At 39.2% G+C, this 25,322-nt stretch overlaps 3 protein-coding genes across 11 annotated transcripts; 1 reads left to right on the top strand and 2 right to left on the bottom strand.

Annotated features, from left to right (window-relative positions):
* Window positions 1–1,554: 1,554 nt before the first annotated feature.
* On the top strand, window positions 1,555–5,976 carry svbp (small vasohibin binding protein). The gene is made up of 3 exons (XM_066672238.1): window positions 1,555–1,845; window positions 3,445–3,593; window positions 4,012–5,976. The coding sequence occupies exons 2-3, from the start codon at window positions 3,480–3,482 to the stop codon at window positions 4,096–4,098; spliced, it is 201 nt and encodes a 66-aa protein (XP_066528335.1). The 5' UTR covers window positions 1,555–1,845; window positions 3,445–3,479; the 3' UTR covers window positions 4,099–5,976.
* A 1,083-nt stretch (window positions 5,977–7,059) lies between these two features.
* LOC136697708 (F-box only protein 2-like) lies at window positions 7,060–17,427 on the bottom strand. Of its 4 annotated transcripts, XR_010802740.1 has the most exons (8): window positions 17,351–17,427; window positions 16,640–16,829; window positions 16,057–16,129; window positions 15,693–15,819; window positions 15,294–15,386; window positions 15,041–15,179; window positions 11,622–14,091; window positions 10,819–10,878 (listed from the first exon to the last, which is right to left on the bottom strand). XR_010802740.1 is itself a non-coding variant. In XM_066672930.1 (7 exons), the coding sequence occupies exons 3-7, from the start codon at window positions 9,929–9,931 to the stop codon at window positions 7,405–7,407; spliced, it is 534 nt and encodes a 177-aa protein (XP_066529027.1). In that variant the 5' UTR covers window positions 9,932–9,938; window positions 10,820–10,878; window positions 11,622–14,937; the 3' UTR covers window positions 7,060–7,404. The 4 variants fall into 4 exon arrangements, 1 of the variants encoding a protein (XP_066529027.1); XM_066672930.1 differs by lacking the exons at window positions 15,041–15,179; window positions 15,294–15,386; window positions 15,693–15,819; ... (1 more) ...; window positions 16,640–16,829; window positions 17,351–17,427 and adding exons at window positions 7,060–7,539; window positions 8,896–9,034; window positions 9,138–9,230; window positions 9,644–9,770; window positions 9,892–9,938 and having other exon boundaries at window positions 10,820–10,878; window positions 11,622–14,937; XR_010802738.1 differs by having other exon boundaries at window positions 16,057–16,829.
* A 394-nt stretch (window positions 17,428–17,821) lies between these two features.
* LOC136697196 (F-box only protein 2-like) lies at window positions 17,822–23,433 on the bottom strand. 6 transcript variants are annotated; one of them, XM_066672205.1, is made up of 7 exons: window positions 23,355–23,431; window positions 22,527–22,716; window positions 22,006–22,078; window positions 21,642–21,768; window positions 21,243–21,335; window positions 20,962–21,100; window positions 17,822–18,733 (listed from the first exon to the last, which is right to left on the bottom strand). In XM_066672205.1, exons 3-7 carry the CDS (start codon window positions 22,043–22,045, stop codon window positions 18,599–18,601), a joined length of 534 nt encoding a protein of 177 aa, XP_066528302.1. In that variant the 5' UTR covers window positions 22,046–22,078; window positions 22,527–22,716; window positions 23,355–23,431; the 3' UTR covers window positions 17,822–18,598. The 6 variants fall into 6 exon arrangements, with proteins under 6 accessions (XP_066528302.1, XP_066528304.1, XP_066528301.1 ...); XM_066672207.1 differs by lacking the exon at window positions 22,006–22,078; XM_066672204.1 differs by lacking the exon at window positions 22,527–22,716 and having other exon boundaries at window positions 23,355–23,411.
* Between the last annotated feature and the right edge of the window lie 1,889 nt (window positions 23,434–25,322).

Here is a 25,322-nt window from a genome sequence, read left to right as displayed (position 1 = left end):
TGGTCATTTTTATGGGGATTTGATTGCTTTCAGTCCCAAGTCTATTACTGAGGTACCACACCAGCTCTTCCCAAAGGCCATGACTGGAAGCCCATCACTCCAGAGAAGGAAGATCATTGAATAATGTACTACCTACAGATTTCTATAGTCTATCTTTAATAATTCAATCATGCCACAACTGCCAAAGCTGAGAAATTACTCAAGCTTTGTTTTCAATGCAGTGAGTATCCATTGAAGACATATTAGCCTGGATGACTGTGCTAGTCAATGGGGTGTAGTGGTAGGAAGCACAGACAGTTTGAAGCAGCGAGAGTGGGCAGATCCACTGTTATGCATCTGACAACAATCTGGCAACACAGGCTTACAGCAGGCACCTCGAGGACCCACCGCATTCAGTTTGTTCAGGCTACGTTTCCAGAGGCCTCTCCTAAATTCTGCAGCAGTGTCTCATGGGTACTCCCCCTGCCCATGCCAGTGTTTTCCAGGAGTTTTTCAGGAGTTAAAAGTGGTCTTAAGACACCGGGTGGAAAAACCTTTCAGAGGGGGTCTGTTGTATTTAGGATCAGTTGTTCTTCTCTGGATATTATTACAGAGCAAGTGCTCTCCTGAGCTGGAAATGGAATCCGAGAAAACACCTTGGAATGTGCCATGATAAATTTCACATGGCACGGCAGTGCCAAGGGCCACTGGGATGAGGACGGCTATACGAGCTCTAAGAGTTCAGCCTTGTAAAAGACATTATCGCTCATGTGCCCATTTTCTTGTCTCCCCAGATGATAAAATGACATACTTCTGAGTCTATTTGATTCTGTTCTGCTTCTCTGAGCTCGGCCGAGTATCATATTAACCAATATTTACATAGATGAGGATCACATGGCTAAAAATCAGCCAGGGCCTACTTGGTGGTCCGTATGTGTCAGACAACCTGACACCAAATTAATCCCTGTAATTAGACTATTGCTGACTCTTTAAAGATACATGAGCACTCTTGGTGTCTGATATCAAAGGAATAACAGTAGCTGCCAGGACTCCACTGGTGACATGTTTGGCCGGAAAAATGTCCACTTACACACATTTTGTCCCCCAAATTAGACCTTAATTCAATGAAAGCAGCACGTTGTTGGACGACAGAAGAATCATTTTACTCTCAGTGTAACAGCAGAAGCTCCAGCTTTGAAACTATGCATGGTAACAGGCACAGACATTTCAATTAAGGATAATGGTGGGCTTTTATGACAATCACTATCACTTACCAGAACCTTTCAAAGCTGTTTAAACGCTGTTTAAAAATAGTGCTGGGCATGACAAAGATACTCTTCATGTATATATATATATATATATATATATATATATATATATATATATATATATATATATATATATATATATATATATATATAAGATATTATATATAACTTATTTCATGACCTACGTAGCGCACTACACAGGGAGTAGGGCGCGGTTTGGAACAGAGCCCTGTAACCCGTGTTGGTCCAGCAGAACTGCAGGGGCGACCTCTTGTGGTCTTGTGGTCAAAATTGGAGAAATATTTGATTGAGCTCGATATAAATACAATTCATAAAAGAACAATAGAAAAGCGTCAAGGGCTATTTTTGTACATCTGTTTCTATGTCCTATTATAATTCAGTATTAATACGGTGCTCATGTGATTCGTTGGTCTGGATTGACTGAAGCCCAGAACGTGGAGGGGAGCGAAGAGCATTTCCAGCCGGGATTATTTACTAGTGACCCCCGAAGGCTGGATGGATGTCTGCTGCTGTTTTCCTTTTTATTAATTTTTTTAAACTGTAACTCGTACCTCCGTCTGCTTAAAACTAATTCCTGGTGAGTAAAGAGCCACAGATATTTCTGAATTTGAACGTATATGAAATAAAGTAGTCGTCACGTACGAGGCTGATAATGTTCTTCTATTTTATTTTAAAATTCCACCTTAAATAAGGCAGCAGCAACTTATGCCCTCCTCACTGTTAAAGCGTAAACCTTTAAGAAAATTATTTAAGAAATGCCTTTTAGCTTTGTTTACCATTTATTTTTATTTTTTTTTTTTTTTTGGTTTTATGTTTAACCGTTCCTGTAACACTACATATACTGTAAATTCACTGCTAAATCATTTCAGGTGGAAATGTATAATTCCAATAAGAGGAACTTCAACGATATATCAAATCTTTTTGAAGCCAGCTAGCTACATTCCCACCGTTAGCTGTCATCTACCTAAATTTATATAAATATTAATAATAATCCAAATAAATAAATAAATAAAATAGTGGTCTAAAGTATGAGTCTATATTTGGACTTTAAAACTCTTTGGACATTTTTATAAACTCCCATTGGTCATAAGAATTAAGACATCTCATTATTTCTGCCTCAAAGCTACAATGAAGATGTAGGTTAACCTTTTAAATCTACAGTTACAGAGTGTAGTCCATATGTTGTTTTACAGTCTTTGTTAGTGTGCTTTTATCCTGTTCTTCAATGGTCAGGACCACATGGAACATCCATCCATCCATTATCTGTAAGTGCTTATCCAATTCAGGGTCGCGGTGGGTCCAGAGCCTACCTGGAATCATTGGGCGCAAGGCGGGACCACACCCTGGAGGGGGCGCCAGTCCTTCACAGGGCAACACACACACACACACACACACATTCACACCTACGGACACTTTTAAGTCATCAATCCACCTACCAACGTATGTTTTTGGACTGTGGGAGGAAACCGGAGCACCCGGAGGAAACCCACACGGACATGGGGAGAACACACCACACTCCTCACAGACAGTCACCCAGAGGAAACCCACACGAATACGGGGAGAACACACCACATTCCTCACAGACAGTCACCCAGAGCAGGAATTGAACCCACAACCTCCAGGTCCCTGGAGCTGTGTGACTGCGACACTACCTGCTGCACCACCATGCCACCACCACATGGAACAGTTATTATTTATGTGCTGGATCATTCTCAGTGCAACAGGGCCACTAACACAGTTGTGCTGGTGTGTGTGGATCAGACACAGCAGTGCTACTGGAATGTTTAAAACTGTCAGTCTTAGTGCTGGACTGAGAACAGTCCACAAACCAGAAATATCCAACCAGCAGCATCCTTTGGGCAGCATCCAGTGATCACTGATGAAGGGCCTAGAGGCTGATCAACACAAAATGACCTAGTGTGTAGTTCCACAGCTTAGTACATTCTCAAACCCTCCAAAATTTGTGCTAACAACTATGACCTTTTCTGAACTGCAAAATAGGTATCTGTAAAACAGTTGAAGGTTATTAAGAGCTATTTGTACTAACTGAAATGTTTATAAATTGCAGATCTTGGGTAGAGCTAGAAGCAGGTAAAATATACTTCTAAGAAGTGGAAAAAAGTGCAAACTACATCACACCCTGGGGTTGAGGTCTGTGTTGGTCTCTTTCTTCCAGGAGTAAGCACTGAGCCCCAGCATTGACTGTGAAGAATGGAGCCAGCATGTCGGAAAGACAAGCAGAAACAGAAAGAGACTCCAACTCGAGGTGACAGAGCTAAACAGAAATCTGCTCAGCAGGAGCTTAAGCAGCGACAGAGGGCAGAGGTAATGCAAAGCTGTGCAGACACCTGGAAGTAGCTGTAAACAAAGAAATAGTGGTTGTGTTGTCCATTATTTGTGTTGTGGCCAGTTCTCATTGCATCAGTGACTCATCAGTGACAGTATCACAGAGGAAGGGTTCAGGTTCTACGACGATGTCTTCATGGCTTTGATTATTTTCATATGTTTGTATCAAAATTAAAAGAATAATAATAATTTGTATTAGTATAATACATGTGTCTATGTCCTATGAGAACATATTCATAATCCTAGTTGGTTTCCTTCCAGTGCCTCATACTTTTACCATGGGAAAACTTCACCCAAAAATACTACTCCGAAAACAGCCCGATGATATAAATTTGACAATTAATAATATAAATCTATGCTCTCAACCCTGTAAATATGTTTTCTCATTATGTTACAGATCTACGCCCTGAACAAAGTAATGACAGAACTTGAGCAGCAGCAGTTTGAGGCCTTCTGCAAGCAGATGCAGTCCCAAGCAGAATAACGTCGAGCCACGTTTCTCCTGTTTTGCCCCGATGGGCACAGCCAGCTGTAGCTAAATCTGTGGGTTAGTGACTATAAGGTTGAAGTGAACAAAGTTTTGTCCCTTTAGAGCAGTGGTTCTCAAACTTTTTAGACCAAGTACCACCTGTCAATCCTATACTTTGCTTGAATATTTGTCATTTGCATACATTACACAATGTTGTTCTATAATAATTACTATAAATTATAGATATGAGGTATAACTATATATAGATATAAGATGATTTTTAGTATATAGATATACTAAAAGTTATAGATATAATTATAAATAATTAGGCTTAAACTGAATGTTTTAAACACAGTTATACATTTATGAGAACATATAGAATTTTGGGGAAATATGCATTTTGAAAGAAATGAAAACATGAAGATAGATCAGTTTAATATGTGCTTTAATAGACTATAGGTGAGAACAGCGGCTCCCAGCACTTGTACCAGTAGGTGAAGGAGGTGCGTTGCTGTTAAACAGAGTTTTCCTTCAGTTAGGTGTTCTCTCTATTTATGCCTCTAGATTTAGACTTTCTGGGCTTAGGAGTATTTTGTGGAGTTGGTCTTTTTTGTTTTTCTTGTTTCCACTTTGTCGTTTTTGCAATAATATCCAAATTATTCACGTCTGTCTCTAGCCTTTGCTTGCATTTAGTAAGAAGCTGTAACTGGGCTTTCTTTACATGGATTTTACAAAATACTCTGAGATTGTGTTCCCTCCCTGGAAATAAGAAGCGTGGGAATGCTGCACCAGCATTTTTTTAACACAAACAACATTTACACAAACTAAGCTTAATTATGAAAACCGTGAAACATTGTGTAATTTACACATGAACATTTGTCCTTTTCAGGTATTAATTTTGTAGATGAGTAGTCATTTTTCTGAGGTCACCTGGCGCACCACGTACCACAGTTTGAGAACCACTGCTCTAGATCATGGAAGCGGCACTCGGATCCTAGAGGGCGTAATTCCTACACAGTTTGGTGCTTTTCCTACTCAAGTACACCTGATAAACTCAGCATTTACGTTTTTGTTTGGGTGCTAGAGCAGAGATATCACCAAACTGTGCTGGACTCTGACCCTCGGTTCCCCCTCCCCTCTTTAGTCTCTATTCACAAAGTATTCTCAAGTTCCTCATCATGCCTTTACCACTGTGTGGTTAAAAGGAAAACCACTCCACAAATTCCAGCCTAAACTCTGTGAATGTGGACCTATGTGCTGAAACATTGATGTTACTACCTGTGTATGCCGTCTGATAATCGATCCACTGTATTTGACCACACTGTTGTGTCTCGCACCGCAGTCATCACAAGACTAGGGTATTGAGTGTTTGTATGTTGCCTTGTTCCTGGGCAAAGTGCTTAGAGTAGAATGACTGGACAATCAGTGATGCAGATAGCAGTATTTTCACTAACGTTATAGAACAATTAGACTAACGATCAATACGAAGATGATCAAATAGTTTCACAGTAAACCGTTTTAGTCTTTAGAAAGATTGTAGTAGCAGCATTGTGTCACATTCAAAACACTAAATACTGTTAAATACTGGTGCTATGTATCAACTCAAGCCGTTTTACAAATATATTGTGTTTTATCTAATTGTCTTTGCTGAAAAGCTGATTAGCATATCGCTTGGAGATTGGTAGAATGTTTTTAACGTAACACCTTATTTCCAATTTATCCTCCTGTAGTTTTTAAACATTTTTAATTGGTTTTTATATGAGTTTATTCCGTTTCAAATATCCCAAGAAAGCAAGAAGTCACTTGTATTGTTTTTAAAATCACATTGCAGTTGTTGTTGTCGTCTTTTGACCACTAATGAACACTTACTGTGTACAATAACACTATTTAATAAATGCCTATTTTCAGCAAAAATATGTCTTCACGTTGTACGTTTATTTAATGAAACAGATTTTCAAATTGGAATTAATGAAATTATTAAAACATTCAGAGCAAATTAGACTCCTAACAACCTTGCAAAGCCAGATAGACCTCCAAAACAGTTGCTATAATATAAACATATGAATCCAACTAGCTGTCACAATGCAAGTGTGTGGATGACATGGCTCCCTCTCTCCTCATTCTTTTCCACCTGCATAATGCATTAAGCTGTCAGCGGAGAGAAAGGGTCTTGTCTTAATAAGACAACCCTGCTGTTCCATGCTAAACATGCAGCTGTCAGGAAGAAACAATGAGCTGTCAATTTTGCCATCAAGGCTGTGCCTCACAAGGTGTTTTGCATGTTTGCATGCGCCAAGACGTTATGAAATTTGGCCACGTCTAGTGTTTTGACTGGCTGGCTTGGTTTTGACACACTGTCACTTCTTTGATTTGTTGACCACAAGGGGGCACAGAGGCCTGCTACAGACTAAGCTGGGGGTTTTGTTGTTTGTTTGTTTGTTTTTGGTGATGACATCATTTTCTCTCTGGACATAAATACGTGTACATGAGCATTACGGTATTACTGATAATAACTGTAATTTATTTTTGTAGTTCAAATCACACCTTGGCTTGCTCCTACATCATTACAGCCTCTACTCTTCTGTGGAGATTTAGCACTAGATGGTGGAACATTAATGTGAGGTTATGATTTCATTCAGCCACAAAAACAGAAATGAAGTCAAATAAAGCTGTGTTCCCTCACTCCAAACAACACAGTTCCACTAATCCAAAGAGCAATGCTGGGGTGCTTTAAACACCACTTGCTGATTCTTGGCATTGAGCATGACCCTAAACTCAGCTGCATTCCACTATGAGCTTTTCTATTAGGCAAACAATGCACTAAGAAAAGAAACATCTAGGGGTGCACCTTCATTTGTTATGAGGGATTTTGACCTATCTGTAAAAGTGTAAACAATCTCTCTTCAAACTGGTGCAAAGGACAGTCAGTTAAATGTGTGTATCTTCAGAGCAAGAAAAACGGAAATCATCTGAGTAAAATGCATTTTATTTAGTGATCTTTTCCCGTTCTATACACAATCAAGGACAAAATCACTCGGGTGAGATATGCAAACTGGATCTGAAAAGTGCATTAGTGAAGGTATAAGCAGGGGTAGCTACATCAGCAGAGGTAGATGTTAGTAGGTCAACATTAGGGTATGTTACTTCAAGCATGTTAAGAGGTGTCCAACCATCAGAGAGCAGCTTCTCATCCCTATCTCCTTCACAGATCTAAAGTTGGTCCTCCAAAAAGCAGCCAAGCCATATCTCATTTACCAGCCATTCAGGATTAGTATTCAACCAGCCTGACTCTGTTTATCTCTGCTCTTCCAGAGTGGGCTTTTAGAGCTCTAGAAAGATTGAGCTGGCGGTTACTCTCACTCCAAACCAGCCGCTCCAGTACTTGGTGTCTTGACCACCGTGCTCAAAGGAGATGAAGCGCAGACCTTGACCATATTCAGTAAAAGTATGTTGAACCTGTGAAAAAGAAATAATTTCCAATAAACTGTGATGTCATTTTATCTACATCAGTCATCAATTTGATAATTTATATGTCATTCCGTGTTCTCCCCGTGTCCGTGTGGGTTTCTTCCGGGTGCTCCAGTTTCCTTCCACAGTCCAAAAACACACGTTGGTTGGTGGATTGGGGACTCAAAAGTGTCTGTAGGTGTGTGTGTGTGAGTCAATGTGTGTGTGTGTGTGTGTGAGTGTGTGTTGCCCTGTGAAGGACTGGCGCCCCCTCCAGGGTGTATTACCGTCTTGCGCCCAATGATTCCCGGTAGGCTCTGGACCCACCGCGACCCTGAACTGGATAAGTGCTTACAGATAAAGAAAGAATGAAAGAATATTTCATTCCTTCTCCACAAGTGAACACAGTTCTGGGATTTTAATGAAACATCTGTGGTGTGATTTTTGTCAACCACACCTACCACATGTTCCTACAAACTACGACAAGGATCAAACACCACCGCAGCATTCTCCCTCTGTCTTAACAGCCTGGATCACATGTTCCTTTAAAGGAGAACGAGCCACAGCTGTTATTTCTCAGCATATTTTGCTCGGTTTAATCTTGCCTTTGTGCGCGCTCACATACACAGGTCCGGTGCTGTGATTGGAGAGACTGAGACGAGGAGGCGAGACTGTTCTAAAGTACCTGCGCTCTATTGGTGCTTGTCCAGTGCACAGAGCCAGTGACGTCGCAAAACGCCATCTCTTACGTGACTCACAGGCTTTGAAAACCACAACAACAAAGGCGGTAAATTTAGGCGCTGTTTACTCATCGTGTATTAGCGTGTTTTTTTTGTTTGTTTGTTTGTTTTTTTTGCTTGTTTGCTTTGTTTTCTTTGACTGAACCAGGCTCTGCACCTCAGTTCTCACAGATCAGTTTTCCTTGTCGCACATTCATCTTTTGCTGGAGATTTTCGTCGGCCATCAGCTCAAGCAGCATATAAACCTCTTCAAAACAGTTTGAGGTGAAGTTACGAGCTGCTGTTGTGAGTCCAATAAAAACTATATGTGAAAGCTACTGTAACTGAAGAGGCTGAGATTAAGAGTGTACTGTATTTTAATAATGCTCTGCATTCCATGTGCCCCAACTAATACATTATGTTTTCATAATAAATTCCCTTTAAATGCATTCTAAAATGCTAAAATGTTAATTTTTACATTTAAATATGGGCTAGAGAATATAGTTTAGAAAATATATGATTCTGATCCAATAAAATAATTCAGTAAAATTGCACCATGCCTTTGTCAGCAACATGTATGTATTCTGAAATGCTATAAAATATGGCTACAATGGCAGCAGTACAGGAGTCATGCTTGTTGTCCCACCTGTCTCCATGAGCAGTCATCAGTGTCGGGGTCAATCTTTACGTTCTCTGGAATAAACTCCTCTATCACTTCCTGATTCTCGTTCAGCAGACGTACGTTCAGTTGGTATACACACCCACAGTCTGTACGACTACAGTACCTGAACACACACACGAAACACACACAAGAAGCACAACAAACGAGATTGGTCATTTAGTAGCTGGAGATTCAGTGTCAGAAGTATGGAAAAAGCAGGGTATTACCAGTCCTCCACTGTGACAGGTGGTTGATGGTCCAGCTCCTCAGCAGTGTAACCTTCTTCCAACAGGTCGACCACTTGTTGTTTGAGACACAGCCTAAAAAAAGTGGACCGTTATAGACTTTAACACATATACTTACTCTCACTGTAACTTTTCATATTATTATATTCTCTCTCTCTCATGTATTACAGAGTTTTGGCACTGTTGTAGTCCTTTATGAATTTAAACATGAGACTAATATAAGAAAGGATTATTGCCAATAATGTACATAGTGGTGTCATAATCAATATTTAATAAAAGACTATTTGAAATGGCTTTATAATTCCACATGGTTTAAGGCCAGAAACTGATGATTTAGTTGTGTGCCAGTTGTGTGATGTTATGTAGATGTCTGAAGTCACACCCCCAAGAGGTTATTTTATTTAATACAAAGCGTGTTTGAAATCACTGATAAAATCTGACTAAAACCTCTTCAATATTTAATACAGTACTAACGCATAATCTCTTACTCAAAAGAGGTGGTGAAGTATTTGGTTACAGTTTCGTCATTAAAGGCATGTCCACAGTCTCCAGGCATGTCCTCCACTTTCCATTCGTCTCCTCCATTCTCTATCAAGTCCCAGTAATCCAGGTCGTCTGGAAAATATCAGGGTTTCATTTTTTTTCATGCTTTTCTTCTCTTAGCCCCAATGACATTCATATTATTTTCTTAGTAGTTATTAAATAATTAATTATAATATATTACAACTTGACTTACCATCTCCATTTGGATTTTTGAGAAGATTCCTTCTTGCCATTTTATTCCTATATTAGCAAAAAAAAATATATATATATATATAGGACTAGGGCTGGAACTGCTTTTAAACAAAAACGGCAGTATGACTTTATGATTTACTGTGTCATGGTGGAGTTCACGATTTCTTGGGAGATTAATGAATGTCTAGAAACATGTGTCAGACACCTCATGCCATTGAGCACTCCTCACATTGTAGAAGAAGGAAAGAGGGCTGACAACTATCTCAGCCCAAAGTGGTCTAGAACCTAAATTCATTCATACTACCCCCCTTAAAAATATGCATAAAATTCCTTTGTAGCTGCTGTTTGAAAACTGGTTTCACTATTTATCGTTACACTTATATTGCGCCTTTCTATATACCCAAGGATGCTTTAAATTCAACACGGCTCAGAACTCCATTCCATTCAACACTTAATCCGCAAACACACTGAGGAGAAGCTGCAGAAAAATGTGCAGAGCGTACTCTCGACCAGGAACGACCGTCCACATGGAGGACTGCATCGGGCACTAGGGTTTCACCCAGGATAGAGCACCAATCCATCTGGGCTCACACACATTCACTCACAAATACAGACATTCATTCACATACACACTCATTCACGCAAACACCAGGACAGTTATTACAGAAGCCAGTTCATCTAACTTCCATGTTTTTGAACTGTGGGAGGAAACCCATGCAGACACAGGGAGAACATGGAAACTCAACCCAGCTACTGGTTAAACAACTATGGGCATCAACCATATTAGCAGGATCATGGAAAAAACATTACCACATCCTTAACAAATATCCCCCACATCATCACTGTCCAATGAAAAACATGAATCTCCCAAAACAGTAATTTTACAGGTGATGGAAAAATATATGTTTTCTTTCAGTGGAAGTCTTTACCAATTGAAACTTGATGAGGTGTTTCAGAAGACTGCCCTGAATATGTTTGAGGTGGTGACCTGGATAAATTGAGAGAAACTGAAATTAGAACCAAGTACTAAACCTGAACATTAGTTGTGTGAACAAAAGTGAAGACACTTTGGTTTCATAAACACTGCAAGCTACATTTTATGAAGATTAATGAGAATAACATCTTATAGTTTTTTTGGAACCCATTGAAACCAACAAAAAAATATACTTCATGACACTTCAATAATATTTTACAGTAATTCCAGTTCCATGTAATATATGACAATATAAAAATCAGGTATAATATAGTAGTGGTGTCTAGTAAATTCTTTCACAGAGATCTGCAGGAGTTCATAATATTTATGAAATCCTCTACATTGGGTTTCCAACAGAAAGCTGCACACAAAGCTGCTGGGGACATGCCTTTCCAGACCGGACTGGGCCAGTTGCTGGAGAAATCTGCACACTATCATTTCTGAGCCTCTGTGCACAACACATTCCTTCTCCTCCCCACATCCCGAGCTACAGTGACCTGTAGTTGTATTTGATCATATTCTGTTCACATCGAACCACAGCCATTGTTTTGTGTTAAACAGTATTCTGTGTGCTCTTTCCCTTCGGGATGGTTTCACTTTGCTAAGCTTGCATGCTAGCCCTGCTTTAGCTCAAACAGCTGACTCATTTTCTTCATTGTAAAACACAATAAGGGCATGGCAGAACATTTGATGCAATAATTGAAGCTGAATACAAGATATAAGATACAAGATTGAAAGATATAAAGCATGTTACTCACAGAGAGACAAGCTGCTCCACTGGCTCAGTCCTCCAGCTTCAATACGAGTGTGGAGTTAATGTGTGTGTGTGTGTGGGCAGTTGGGGTGTGCTTGTGTGATTTCACTGAAACATGATCTCACTGCAGCCATGTTATCTAACGGACAAAACGTCACTGATAAACAGTAACTCTCAGCAATAATCTTGTTCATTATAGACCAAGGCAGATACTGTACTGAGGGAAAAGGTGACACTAGAGAAAAAGGAAATGGAAATGGAAATGGAAAAAAAAAGGTGGAAACGGGACCATCCAACGTTTTTTTCTGTTATCCAATGTATTATTTTGGAGGGTCTTGTTCCTCAAACCCAGGTCTCCCAATGGTGTAACCACTGTACCACACCAACCACACAAACAATAATAATAAGTAAAATGCATTTTTAGTGATATTTTCCCGTTCTATACACAATCAAGAACAAAATCACTCTGGTGCGATATGCAAGCTGTATCTGAAAAGTGCATTAGTGAAGGTACAAGCAGGGGTAGCTACATCAGCAGAGGTAGATGTTAGTAGGTCATGCGCTCAACATTAGGGTATGTTACTTCACTCATGTTAAGAGGTGTCCAACCATCAGAGAGCAGCTTCTCATCCCTATCTCCTTCACTACTGCATTTTCCTTTAGAGCATCAGCTGAATAGTCTGCTATCCCATAATCCTCACCCAAGAAACTCTTTGTCATATCATATATGCCCAGATCTGAAGTTGCACAAATCTAAGCTCAAGTTGGTCCTCCAAAATACAGCTAGGCTATAATTCATCTAGCTGCTATTCAAGATTAGTATTCAATCAGTCTGACTCTTTTTGTCTCTACACACTTTAAAATGATGGTTCTATATAGAACCCTGAACGATTGAAGAACCTTTTTCATAGTAAATGGGTTCTTCAGATTGATGGAGAATGTACTATAGATGGTTCTTTACAGCATCTTTTAGAAAAGGGTTCTATATAGCACCAAAAAATGGTTCTTTTATTTTAACAAGCTTGACATTATAATGATAGAAGAACCCTATTTGGGCCGTATAGAACCCTTCTCTGAAAGGTGCCATCAATCTGAAGAACGCTTTTCTGATGCCAAGTTATTTTTAAACATGCAAAAGGTTCTTCAGATGTTCAGGGTTTTACAAACCGGATTCCAAAAAAGTTGGGACACTAAACAAATTGTGAATAAAAACTGAATGCAATGATGTGGAGGTGCCAACATCTAATATTATATTGAGAATAGAACACAAATCACAGATCAAAAGTTTAAACTGGGAGAATGTATCATTTTAAGGGAAAAATACGTTGCTTCAAAATGTCATGGCATCAACAAATCCCAAAAATGTAGGGACAAGGCCATTTTTTACCACTGCCCATGCCACAAGCACTCATGCAACCCCATACCATCAGTGATGCAGGCTTCTGAACGGAGCGTTGGTAACAACTTGGGTTATCCTTGTCCTCTCTGGTCCGGATGAAATGGTGTCCCAGTGTTCCATAAAGAACTTCAAATCGTGACTCATCTGACCACAGAACAGTCTTCCATTTTGCCACACTCCATTTTAAAAGACCCCTGGCCCAGTGCAAACATCTGAGCTTGTGGAGCTTGCTTAGAAATAGCTTCCCTTTTGCACTGTAGAGTTTCAGCTGGCAACGGCGGATGGCACGGTGGATTGTGTTCACTGACAATGCTTTCTGGAAGTATTCCTGAACCCATTCTGTTATTTCCTTGACAGTGGCATTCCTGTTTGAGGTGCAGTGACGTTTAAGGGCTTGGAGATCACAAGCATCCAGTAGAGTTTTACGGCCTTGACCCTTACGCACAGCAATTGTTCCAGATTCTCTGAACCTTTTGATGATGTTATGAACGGTTGATGATGATAACTTAAAAGTCTTTGCTATTTTACGCTGGGTAACACCATTCTGGTATCGCTGCACTATCTTTCTGCGCAACAATGGTGAAATTGGTGATCCTCTTACCATCTTGGCTTCAGTGAGACACTGACACTCTGAGAAGCTCTTTTTATTCCCAATCATGTTGTCAATTGACCTAATTAGTGTTAATTGGCCTTTCAACTGTTCGTTATATGCTCATTTTCATTTTTCCAGCCACTTGCTACTTGTCCCAACATTTTTGGGATTTGTTGACACTGAAATTTTGAATCAACATATTTTTCCTTTAAAATGTTACACCAACTTTTTTGGAATCCGGTTTGTATATGTAATCACTTCCTTTAATAAAGAACCCTTGTATAATCATTTTTTCAATTATTCAATTTAAAAAATGTAAATAATAATTAATCAGTTATTTGTAAGAGTTTAATTTTTGCAGTGGGCTTTTAGCCCAGTAGAGAGATTGAGCTGGCAGTTACTCTCACTCCATACCAGCCTTTCCAGAACTGGGTGTCTTTACCACCGTGCTCAAAGGAGATGAAGCGCAGACCTTGACCATACCTGAAAAAAGTATGTTTGTATGTATTCTCATATAGCCTCATCATTTATTGGTAATAGTCAGTTGTTCTCCTAGTTTAATGTCCTTTGTTCAGGCTGTGGTTATTCCTCATTTGGCTCTAACTATTCAAATCAAGCAAACACCTGTATCCTGCCCCCTCACATATAATAATCAGTTAATTTGTATGAACTTTGATATATATAGAATGAGCACTGAGATTTATTGAATGAACAATAATATATATTGAATGAATTTAGATTTATATTGAATGAACTTTAGGGCTACAATGTGACACAGCAGGTAGCGTTGCTGTCACACAGCTCCAGATTCCTCGAGGTGGTGTGTTCTCCCCGTTTCTGTGTGTCCTGTGTTGCCCTAAAGTTCATTCATCCATCCATCCATTATCTGTAACACTTATCAAGTTCAGGGTCACAGTGGGTCCAGAGAATCACCCTGAAGGGGGCGCCAGTCCTTCACAGGGCAACACACACACATTCACACCTACGGACATTTTTTGAGTCGCCAATCCACCTACCAATATGTGTTTTTGGACTTTGGGAGGAAACCGGAGCACCCGGAGGAAACCCACACGGACACAGGGAGAACACACCACACTCCTCACAGACAGTCACCTAGAGCGGGAATCGAGCCCACAACCTCCAGGTCCCTGAAGCTGTGTGACTGCGACACTACCTGCTGCGCCACCGTGCCACCCTAAAGTTATATATATATATCCAGAGAAACTTCTCCTGAAAATACACAAGTGCTATGGACAGACAGTTTTAAATCTGCATTTTGAACACAATCTCTCCAATCATTTCAATGAGCTATGAATTAGAAACTGTTCTATACAATTACACCATGCCTTTGTCAGCAACATGTTTGTTGTCTGAAGCACTATAAAATATGGCTACAACAGCAGCAGTACAGGGCTAATGCTTGTTGTCCCACCTGTTTCCATGAGCAGCCATTAATTTTGGGATTAATTTCCTGTCTTTCTGTCTTGAAATTCTCTATCACTTCCTTATTTTTGTCGAGCAGACGTACGGTTAGTTGGTATACACACCCACAGTCTGAACGGCTACAGTACCTGAACACACACACACACACACACACACACACAAAAGAAACACAACAAATGGAATGGGTCACTTAGTAGCTGGAGAACTGAAGTGTCAGAAATATTGAAAAAGCAGGGTATTACCAGTCCTCCACTGTGACAGGTGGTTGATGGTCCAGCTCCTCAGCAGTGTAACCTTCTTTTAACAGGTCAACCACCTGTTGTTTGAGACACAGCCTAAAATAGTGGACTGTTATAGACTTATATGCTGGCTTCTATAACATATAAACTCATGCTCCCTCTCCCAATACCTCTTCTTATTATTCTCTCTCTCTAACTTCATATTATTCAAACTATATTAATAGCTATATTGAAACCTAGATTGTGTCTGTACTTTTGTCCATTTGTACAAATAACCATAATGTCATAATGAATATTAGCAAGACTAAATTGTGTGATGTTATGTAGATGTTTGAAATCACTGATAAAATATGAATAAAATCTCCTCAATATTTAATACAGTACTAACGCATAATCTCTTACTGATAAGAGGTGGTGAAGTATTTGGTTACAGTTTTGTCAATAAAGGCAGATCCACAGTCTCCAGGCATGTCCTCCACTTTCCATCGGTCTCCTCCATTCTTTATCAATTCCCAGTATTTCAGGCCGTCTGGAAAAGACAGAGGCACAAAATCAGGGTTTCTTTTCTTTTCTTTTTTCCTGTGGAAGACATTTTTCATGCTTTTTTCCCCTTAACCCTGTTGCATTTATCTTATTTTCTTAGTAGCTATTAAATAATTATCAGTAAATTGTACATTTATGGTTAATATCTAAATTAATAATCCTGTAGTCTAAAAGATTACAGCATGTTAGATTTTTATAAAAATATATTACAATTTGACCTTACCATCTCCATTTGGATTTTTGAGAAGATTCTTATTTGCCATTGTATCCCTATTTTAGCAAATGTTTACTGAAACCTGCAAATAATGATAGATAGATAGATAGATAGATAGATAGATAGATAGATAGATAGATAGATAGATAGATAGATAGATACAAAATGGACTAGGGCTGGAACTGCTTATAAACTGGGCACTAAACAAAAAAGACAGTATGATTTTGATTTACTGTGTCATGGTGGAGTTCACGATTTCTTGGGAGATTGATGAAGTTCCTGGCAGAATGGATGTCTAGAAACATGTGTCAGACACCTCATGCCCTTGAGCACTCCTCACATTGTAGAAGAAGGAAGAGGGCTGACGACTATCTCAGCCCAAAGTGGTCTAGAATCTAAATTCATTCATCACCCAACTACCCTCTTAAAAATATGGAGGAACTTCATTAATCTCCCTTTGTAGCTGCTGTTTGAAAACTGGTTTCACTACTGGTTAATCAGCTCTGTGCATCAACCATGTTAGCAGGATCACAGAAAAAAACATTTCCACATTCCCCCACATGCATAACATTCTGAACTGTAGCTGACATACCATTCAGTTTTTACACAGCGCTGCTTTACTTCTCTTCTACTTTCATTACTTTGTACATGTAATACATATCATTCCTGTGGTAAATTCACAGACCACATCTCATTCATTTCATTTGCAGTCAAAATGCTCATTAACAATAGAAACTTGAGGTGTTTCAGAAGACTGCCCTGAATATGTTTGAGGTGGTGACCTGGATAAATAGAGAGACGCTGAAATTAGAACCAACTACTAAAACTGAACACAGGTGCTTTGAAAAAACTGTATGACACTTCATTTTCATAAACACTGCAAGCTGCATTTTATGAAGATTTCTGAGAATAATGTCTTGTTACAGTAGAGTTTGTTTTCTCCATTTTTCTACTTTATTTTTTTATTAATATATTGTCAGTGCCCCATTGAAACCAAAGAATTTATATGTTTCTCAAGACTTCGTGCACAACACATTCTTTCTCCTCCCCACATCCCGAGCTACAATGGTCTGTAGTTGTATTTGATCATATTCACGGCCATAGGTTTGTATTAAATAATGTCTATCTTGTGTGCTTTTTCTCCTCTTCATGGTTTCACTGTGCTGACTTGTATGGTAGCCCTGCTTTAGCTCTTCTTCATTGTAAAACACAATAAGGACATGGCAGAACATTCGATGCAATAATTGAAGCTGAATACAAGATATAAGATACAAGATTGAAAGATATAAAGCATGTTACTCACAGAGAGACAAGCTGCTCCACTGGCTCAGTCCTCCAGCTTGAGTATGAGTGTGGAGTTAATGTTTGTGTGTGTTTGTGTGTGTGTGTGTGTGTGTGTGTGCAGGTGGGGTGTGCTTGTGTGATGTCACTGACACATTTCTCTTTCTCTTTACGTTTAACCCTTTGCCACAGTAAATAAACAGTAACTCTCAGCAATAATCTTGTTCATTATAGACCAAGGCAGTAAGATACTGTACTGAGGGAAAAGGTGACACTAGAGAAAAACAAAATGAAAAAAAAAGGTGGAAACAGGACCATCCAATGTTCCCTCTGTTATCCAATGTATTATTTTGGAGGGTCTTGTTCCTCAAACCCAGGTCTCTCAATGGTGTAACCACTGTACCACACCAACCACACAAACAATTAAATGTGTGTATCTTCAGAGTAAGACAAACTGAATCCATTTAAATAAAATAGATTTTATTTAGTGAACTTTTCCCGTTCTATACACAGTCGAGGACAAAATGCAAGTTGGATCTGAAAAGTGCATTAGTGAAGGTACAAGCAGGGGTAGCTACATCAGCAGAGGTAGATGTTAGTAGGTCATGCGCTCAACATTAGGGTATGTTACTTCACTCATGTTAAGAGGTGTCCAACCATCAGAGAGCAGCTTCTCATCCCTATCTCCTTCACTACATTTTTTTCTTTTAGAGCATCAGCTGAATAGTCTGCTATCCCATAATCCTCACCCAAGAAACTCTTTGTCATATCATATATGCCCAGATCTGAAGTTGCACAAATCTAAGCTCAAGTTGGTCCTCCAAAATACAGCTAGGCTATAATTCATCTAGCTGCTATTCAAGATTAGTATTCAATCAGTCTGACTCTTTTTGTCTCTACATGCTTTAAAACGATGGTTCTATATAGAACCCTGAACGATTGAAGAACCTTTTTCATAGTAAATGGGTTCTTCAGATTGATGGAGAATGTACTATACATGGTTCTTTACAGCATCTTTTAGAAAAGGGTTCTATATAGCACCAAAAAATGGTTCTTTTATTTTAACAAGCTTGACATTATAATGATAGAAGAACCCTTTTTGGGCCGTATAGAACCCTTCTCTGAAAGGTGCCATCAATCTGAAGAACCCTTTTCTGATGCCAAGGTATTTTTAAACGTGCAAAAGGTTCTTCAGATGTTCCGGGTTGTATATGTAATCATTTCCTTTAATAAAGAACCCTTGTATGAGTTTAATTTTTGCAGTGGGCTTTTAGAGCTCTAGAAAGATTGAGCTGGCAGTTACTCTCACTCCATACCAGCCGCTCCAGAACTTGGTGTCTTTACCACCGTGCTCAAAGGAGATGAAGCGCAGACCTTGACCATATTCAGTAAAAGTATGTTGAACCTGTGAAAAAGAAATAATTCCCAATAAACTGTGATGTCATTTAATCTACATCAGTCATCATTTTGATAATTTGTATGTCATTGCTTCTCCACAAGTGAACACAGTTCTGGGATTTTAATGAAACTAAAAAACTATCTGTGATATGATTATTGTCAAACTACCACAAGGATCAAACACAACAGCAGCATTCTCCCTTTGATTTAACAGCCTGGATCACATGTTCCTTTAAATGAGAATGTGCCAAAGTTCAGTTTAGTGCCAGAGCCAAGGAGTCTTCTCTGTGTAAGAAGCAGAAGGAAATCAGAACAACTTGTCGTATCCCATGTTTACTGATTTAGACAGCCCACAAAAAACTGACTGGGTGGTTTTACTTCACAGATGTGTTTAGCTGTTCCTAGCCTATCTGCTTCTGTTTTGTTCTGTTAACTCTTCCTGACTACATGCTTGCGTTTTTGTTTTGGTCCTTGTTCCTCGGTTGCATCTTCATGTTTGATGATGTTTGTATGTATTCTCATATAGCCTCATCATTTATTGGTAATAGTCAGTTGCTCTCCTAGTTTAATGTCCTTTGTTCAGGCTGTGGTTATTCCTCATTTGGCTCTAACTATTCAAATCAAGCAAACACCTGTATCCTGCCCCCTCACATATAATAATCAGTTAATTTGTATGAACTTTGATATATATAGAATGAGCACTGAGATTTATTGAATGAACAATAATATATATTGAATGAATTTAGATTTATATTGAATGAACTTTAGGGCTACAAGGTGACACAGCAGGTAGCGTTGCTGTCACACAGCTCCAGATTCCTTGAGGTGGTGTGTTCTCCCCGTTTCTGTGTGTCCTGTGTTGCCCTAAAGTTCATTCATCCATCCATCCATTATCTGTAACACTTATCAAGTTCAGGGTCACAGTGGGTCCAGAGAATCATTGGGCACAAGGCAGGAATACACCCTGGAGGGGACGCCAGTCCTTCACAGGGCAACACACAGACTCACTCACTCACACCTACGGACACTTTTTGAGTCGCCAATCCACCTACCACGCGGACACAGGGAAAACACACCAACTCCTCACAGACACCTGAAGTGGGAATCGAACCCACAACCTCCATGTCCATGGAGCTGTGTGACTGCGACACTACGTGCTGCACCACCATGCCGACCTAAAGTTCATTCAATGTATATGAATGTTTATAGTTTTTTATATATATATACATACATACAGGGGTTGGACAATGAAACTGAAACACCTGGTTTTATATTAAAACAATAATTTATTAGTATGGTGTAGGGCCTCCTTTTGCGGCCAATACAGCATCAATTCAACTTGGCAATGACATATACAAGTCCTGCACAGTGGTCAGAGGGATTTGAAGCCATTCTTCTTGCAGAATAGTGGCCAGGTCTCTACGTGATGCTGGTGGAGGAAAACGTTTCCTGACTCGCTCCTCCAAAACACCCCAAAGTGGCTCAATAATATTTAGATCTGGTGACTGTGCAGACCATGGGAGATGTTCAACTTCACTTTCATGTTCATCAAACCAATCTTTCACCAGTCTTGCTGTGTATTGGTGCATTGTCGTCCTGATACACGGCACCACCTTCAGGACACAATGCCAGCAAGACGTGCACCAACAATTTGTCTTCTTTTGAACTCTGGTATGTCACCCATAATGTTGTGTGCATTGCAATATTTTGAGCAGAACTGTGCTCTTACCCTCTGCTATTTAACCTCTTACTGGTGCAATGTGCAATTAATGAAGATTGGCCGCCAGGCTCTGGTCCAATTTAGCCATGAAACCTCCCACACTACAATGACAGGTGTTTCAGGTTCATTGTCCAACCCCTGTATATATATATATATACCCAGAGAAACATCTCCTGAAAATACACAAGTGCTATGGACAGACAGTTTAAAATCTGCATTTTGAACACAATCTCTCCAATCATTTCAATGAGCTATGAATTTGAAACTCATTCATTCATTCATTATCTGTAACCGCTTATCCAATTTAGGGTCGCGGTGGGTCCAGAGCCTACCTGGAATCATTGGGCGCAAGATGGGAATACACCCTGGAGGGGGCGCCAGTCCTTCACATGGCTGAATTAGAAACTGTTCTATACAATTACACCATGCCTTTGTCAGCAACATGTTTGTTGTCTGAAGCACTATAAAATATGGCTACAACAGCAGCAGTACAGGGCTAATGCTTGTTGTCCCACCTGTCTCCATAAGCAGCCATCAGTTTCGGGATCAATTTCCAGTCTCTCTTTTTTGAAATTCTCTATCACTTCCTTATTTTTGTCGAGCAGATGTACGGTTAGTTGGTATACACACCCACAGTCTGAACGGCTACAGTACCTGAACACACACACACACACACACACACACACACACACACACACACACACACACACACACACAAAGAAACACAACAAATGGAATGGGTCACTTAGTAGCTGAGAACTGAAGTGTCAGAAATATTGAAAAAGCAGGGTATTACCAGTCCTCCACTGTGACAGGTGATCCACGGTCCAGCTCCTCAGCAGTCAAACCTTCTTCTAACAGGTCAACCACCTGTTGTTTGAGACACATCCTAAAAGAGTGGACTGTTATAGACTTATATGCTGGCTTCTATAACATATAAACTCATGCTCCCTCTCCCAATACCTCTTCTTATTATTCTCTCTCTCTAACTTCATATTATTCAAACTATATTAATAGCTATATTGAAACCTAGATTGTGTCTGTACTTTTGTCCATTTGTACAAATAACCATAATTTCATAATGAATATTAGCAAGACTAAATTGTGTGATGTTATGTAGATGTTTGAAATCACTGATAAAATATGAATAAAATCTCCTCAATATTTAATACAGTACTAATGCATAATCTCTTACTGATAAGAGGTGGTGAAGTATTTGGTTACAGTTTTGTCAATAAAGGCAGGTCCACAGTCTCCAGGCATGTCCTCCACTTTCCATCGGTCTCCTCCATTCTTTATCAATTCCCAGTATTTCAGGCCGTCTGGAAAAGACAGAGGCACAAAATCAGGGTTTCTTTTCTTTTCTTTTTTCCTGTGGAAGACATTTTTCATGCTTTTTTCCCCTTAACCCTGTTGCATTTATCTTATTTTCTTAGTAGCTATTAAATAATTATCAGTAAATTGTACATTTATGGTTAATATCTAAATTAATAATCCTGTAGTCTAAAAGATTACAGCATGTTAGATTTTTATAAAAATATATTACAATTTGACCTTACCATCTCCATTTGGATTTTTGAGAAGATTCTTATTTGCCATTTTATCCCTATTTTAGCAAATGTTTACTGAAACCTGCAAATAAATAAATACACAATGGACTAGGGCTGGAACTGCTTATAAACTGGGCACTAAACAAAAAAGACAGTATGATTTTGATTTACTGTGTCATGGTGGAGTTCACGATTTCTTGGGAGATTGATGAAGTTCCTGGCAGAATGGATGTCTAGAAACATGTGTCAGACACCTCATGCCCTTGAGCACTCCTCACATTGTAGAAGAAGGAAGAGGGCTGACGACTATCTCAGCCCAAAGTGGTCTAGAATCTAAATTCATTCATCACCCAACTACCCTCTTAAAAATATGGAGGAACTTCATTAATCTCCCTTTGTAGCTGCTGTTTGAAAACTGGTTTCACTACTGGTTAATCAGCTCTGTGCATCAACCATGTTAGCAGGATCACAGAAAAAAACATTTCCACATTCCCCCACATGCATAACATTCTGAACTGTAGCTGACATACCATTCAGTTTTTACACAGCGCTGCTTTACTTCTCTTCTACTTTCATTACTTTGTACATGTAATACATATCATTCCTGTGGTAAATTCACAGACCACATCTCATTCATTTCATTTGCAGTCAAAATGCTCATTAACAATAGAAACTTGAGGTGTTTCAGAAGACTGCCCTGAATATGTTTGAGGTGGTGACCTGGATAAATAGAGAGACGCTGAAATTAGAACCAACTACTAAAACTGAACACAGGTGCTTTGAAAAAACTGTATGACACTTCATTTTCATAAACACTGCAAGCTGCATTTTATGAAGATTTCTGAGAATAATGTCTTGTTACAGTAGAGTTTGTTTTCTCCATTTTTCTACTTTATTTTTTTATTAATATATTGTCAGTGCCCCATTGAAACCAAAGAATTTATATGTTTCTCAACACTTGAATGATACCTTACAGTTATTCTAAATGGCAAAAGTAAATATGGTACTACAATGTAGTAATGGTGGCTATTAAATTCTTTGAAGAAACTGGAGAAAAAACAATGATTTCTGAGCCTCCGTGCACAACACATTCTTCCTCCTCCCCACATCCCGAGCTACAATGGTCTGTAGTTGTATTTGATCATATTCACGACCATAGGTTTGTATTAAATAATGTCTATCTTGTGTGCTTTTTCTCCTCTTCATGGTTTCACTGTGCTGACTTGTATGGTAGCCCTGCTTTAGCTCTTCTTCATTGTAAAACACAATAAGGACATGGCAGAACATTCGATGCAATAACTGAAGCTGAATACAAGATATAAGATACAAGATTGAAAGATATAAAGCATGTTACTCACAGAGAGACAAGCTGCTCCACTGGCTCAGTCCTCCAGCTTGAGTATGAGTGTGGAGTTAATGTTTGTGTGTGTTTGTGTGTGTGTGTGTGTGTGTGTGTGTGTGTGTGTGTGCAGGTGGGGTGTGCTTGTGTGATGTCACTGACACATTTCTCTTTCTCTTTACGTTTAACCCTTTGCCACAGTAAATAAACAGTAACTCTCAGCAATAATCTTGTTCAGTATAGACCAAGGCTGAATTGTACTGTACTGAGGGAAAATGTGACACAAGAGAAAAAGGAACTAAATAAAAATGATGGAAACTGAACACTCCACAGTGAGGAAAACAATGGACCATCCAACATTTCCTCTGCTATCCAATGTATTATCTTGTTCCTCTTTTGCTACAATATCTACCTGATTTTTTCCTGGGAAGGCTTTACACTTTTGTCTGTATTCAGTAACAAGTGCATTAGTGAAGGCAGTATTTGGCAGATGATTTTGTCCAGACTTTGTCTCTTTTAAAATCATACAACATGAGCCAGAATAATGTAAGGTTAGCAATTTTACCAGAGGACTGTTATCAGTGTGGTGTTACTGTGGTATGCATAAATAAAACCACACAAAAACGTATGTACACTTGAAAGACCTTTACCATCTTGTGTCATTTGCAATGAGAAACAGGGGTCAAATGCAGGCAATGATACTGTTATACATTACAGAATGAAACACCCTTCCTAATAAAGTTTAAATGCAGTCATAACAGACTGTAACAGAATGACTAAACACTCTATATTACAAAGAGATATTCACCAATATCTCCAAGATTCATTCATTGTATGTAACCTCTTATCCAGTTCAGGGTCGCGGCAGGTCCAGAGCCCACCTGGAATCACTGATTGCAAGCTGGGAACACACCCAGGAGGGGGCGCTAGTCCTTGCCAGGGTGACACACATCCACACATTAAAACCTATGGAGGGACACCTTTGAGTCGCCAATCCACTAACCAACATGTGTTTTTGGACCATGGGGGTTATCTTTGTTTAATTTCTTTTCCTGGCTGTATTTCACACAAAGGGACTTATAACTTCTGTCAGATACCATAAGCCCCAAGTCAAACAGGAAAATAGCTGAGGGACATTCCTATTGGACAGTCCTGGATTCTGGCTTTAAGTTATCCTGCTTAGTCAGGAGTACAAAATGTGGACTGTGGGAGTAAATTGTACATGAACAATATTTTAGATGTGGCTGTTTGTGCCACATTATCAGTTTCAACAACCATCCCGATACAATTTTACATTTACTGCAGAACAACAAACTCTCTTAAAATCAGACATATTTATTAGATGTTAAAAACCAATCAGCAGACTAATCTTTATGAAAATAACCATAAATTGCATCTCTAATGTCCTGAGAAAAGGTACATTATATGAATGGTTACATTACAGACTGTTTCAGAAATATACCAATATATTAGCAAAAAAATAAATAAATTGGCCACCCCTGACATTGGAGCACCCAAAGTAAACCCACACAGACACAGGGTGAACACACGCAACGCCTCACAGACTGTGCTTCCTAGATGAGGACCGAACCTGGGATGCAAGGACACTGGAGGTGTTTGGCAGTGAGACTAGCACCACCATTAAGGTTGTGTATATAATTCATCCTTAAAGAGATGATGAAGATGGAAACAGAAAGACCTGGGAACTATTTAAAATTATTTGGGAATATCTTAATAATGTCGGGGAATTACTTAATAAGGAGTGGGAACGATTTAATAGAATTCACTTAAGGTATATGAAGGTGGCGTTTAAATTTCTCAGTCTACCTCGTAACCTAGTTTTATATTCGTACATAAAATATCTCGTTCTCACGCATTATTAAGTCGTCCGCACGCATATGCATTAATTAATTCAGAAGCAATGCATTTTTTTCCAGTTTCCATGTATTTTTCAACTTCATCGGAGCGGCGGTAGATCTGTAAACAC

The sequence above is a fragment of the Hoplias malabaricus genome, chromosome 5 (genome assembly GCF_029633855.1).
Source record: "Hoplias malabaricus isolate fHopMal1 chromosome 5, fHopMal1.hap1, whole genome shotgun sequence".
NCBI classification, from domain to species: Eukaryota; Metazoa; Chordata; class Actinopteri; order Characiformes; family Erythrinidae; genus Hoplias; species Hoplias malabaricus.
This window is presented reverse-complemented; position numbering and strand designations above follow the sequence as displayed.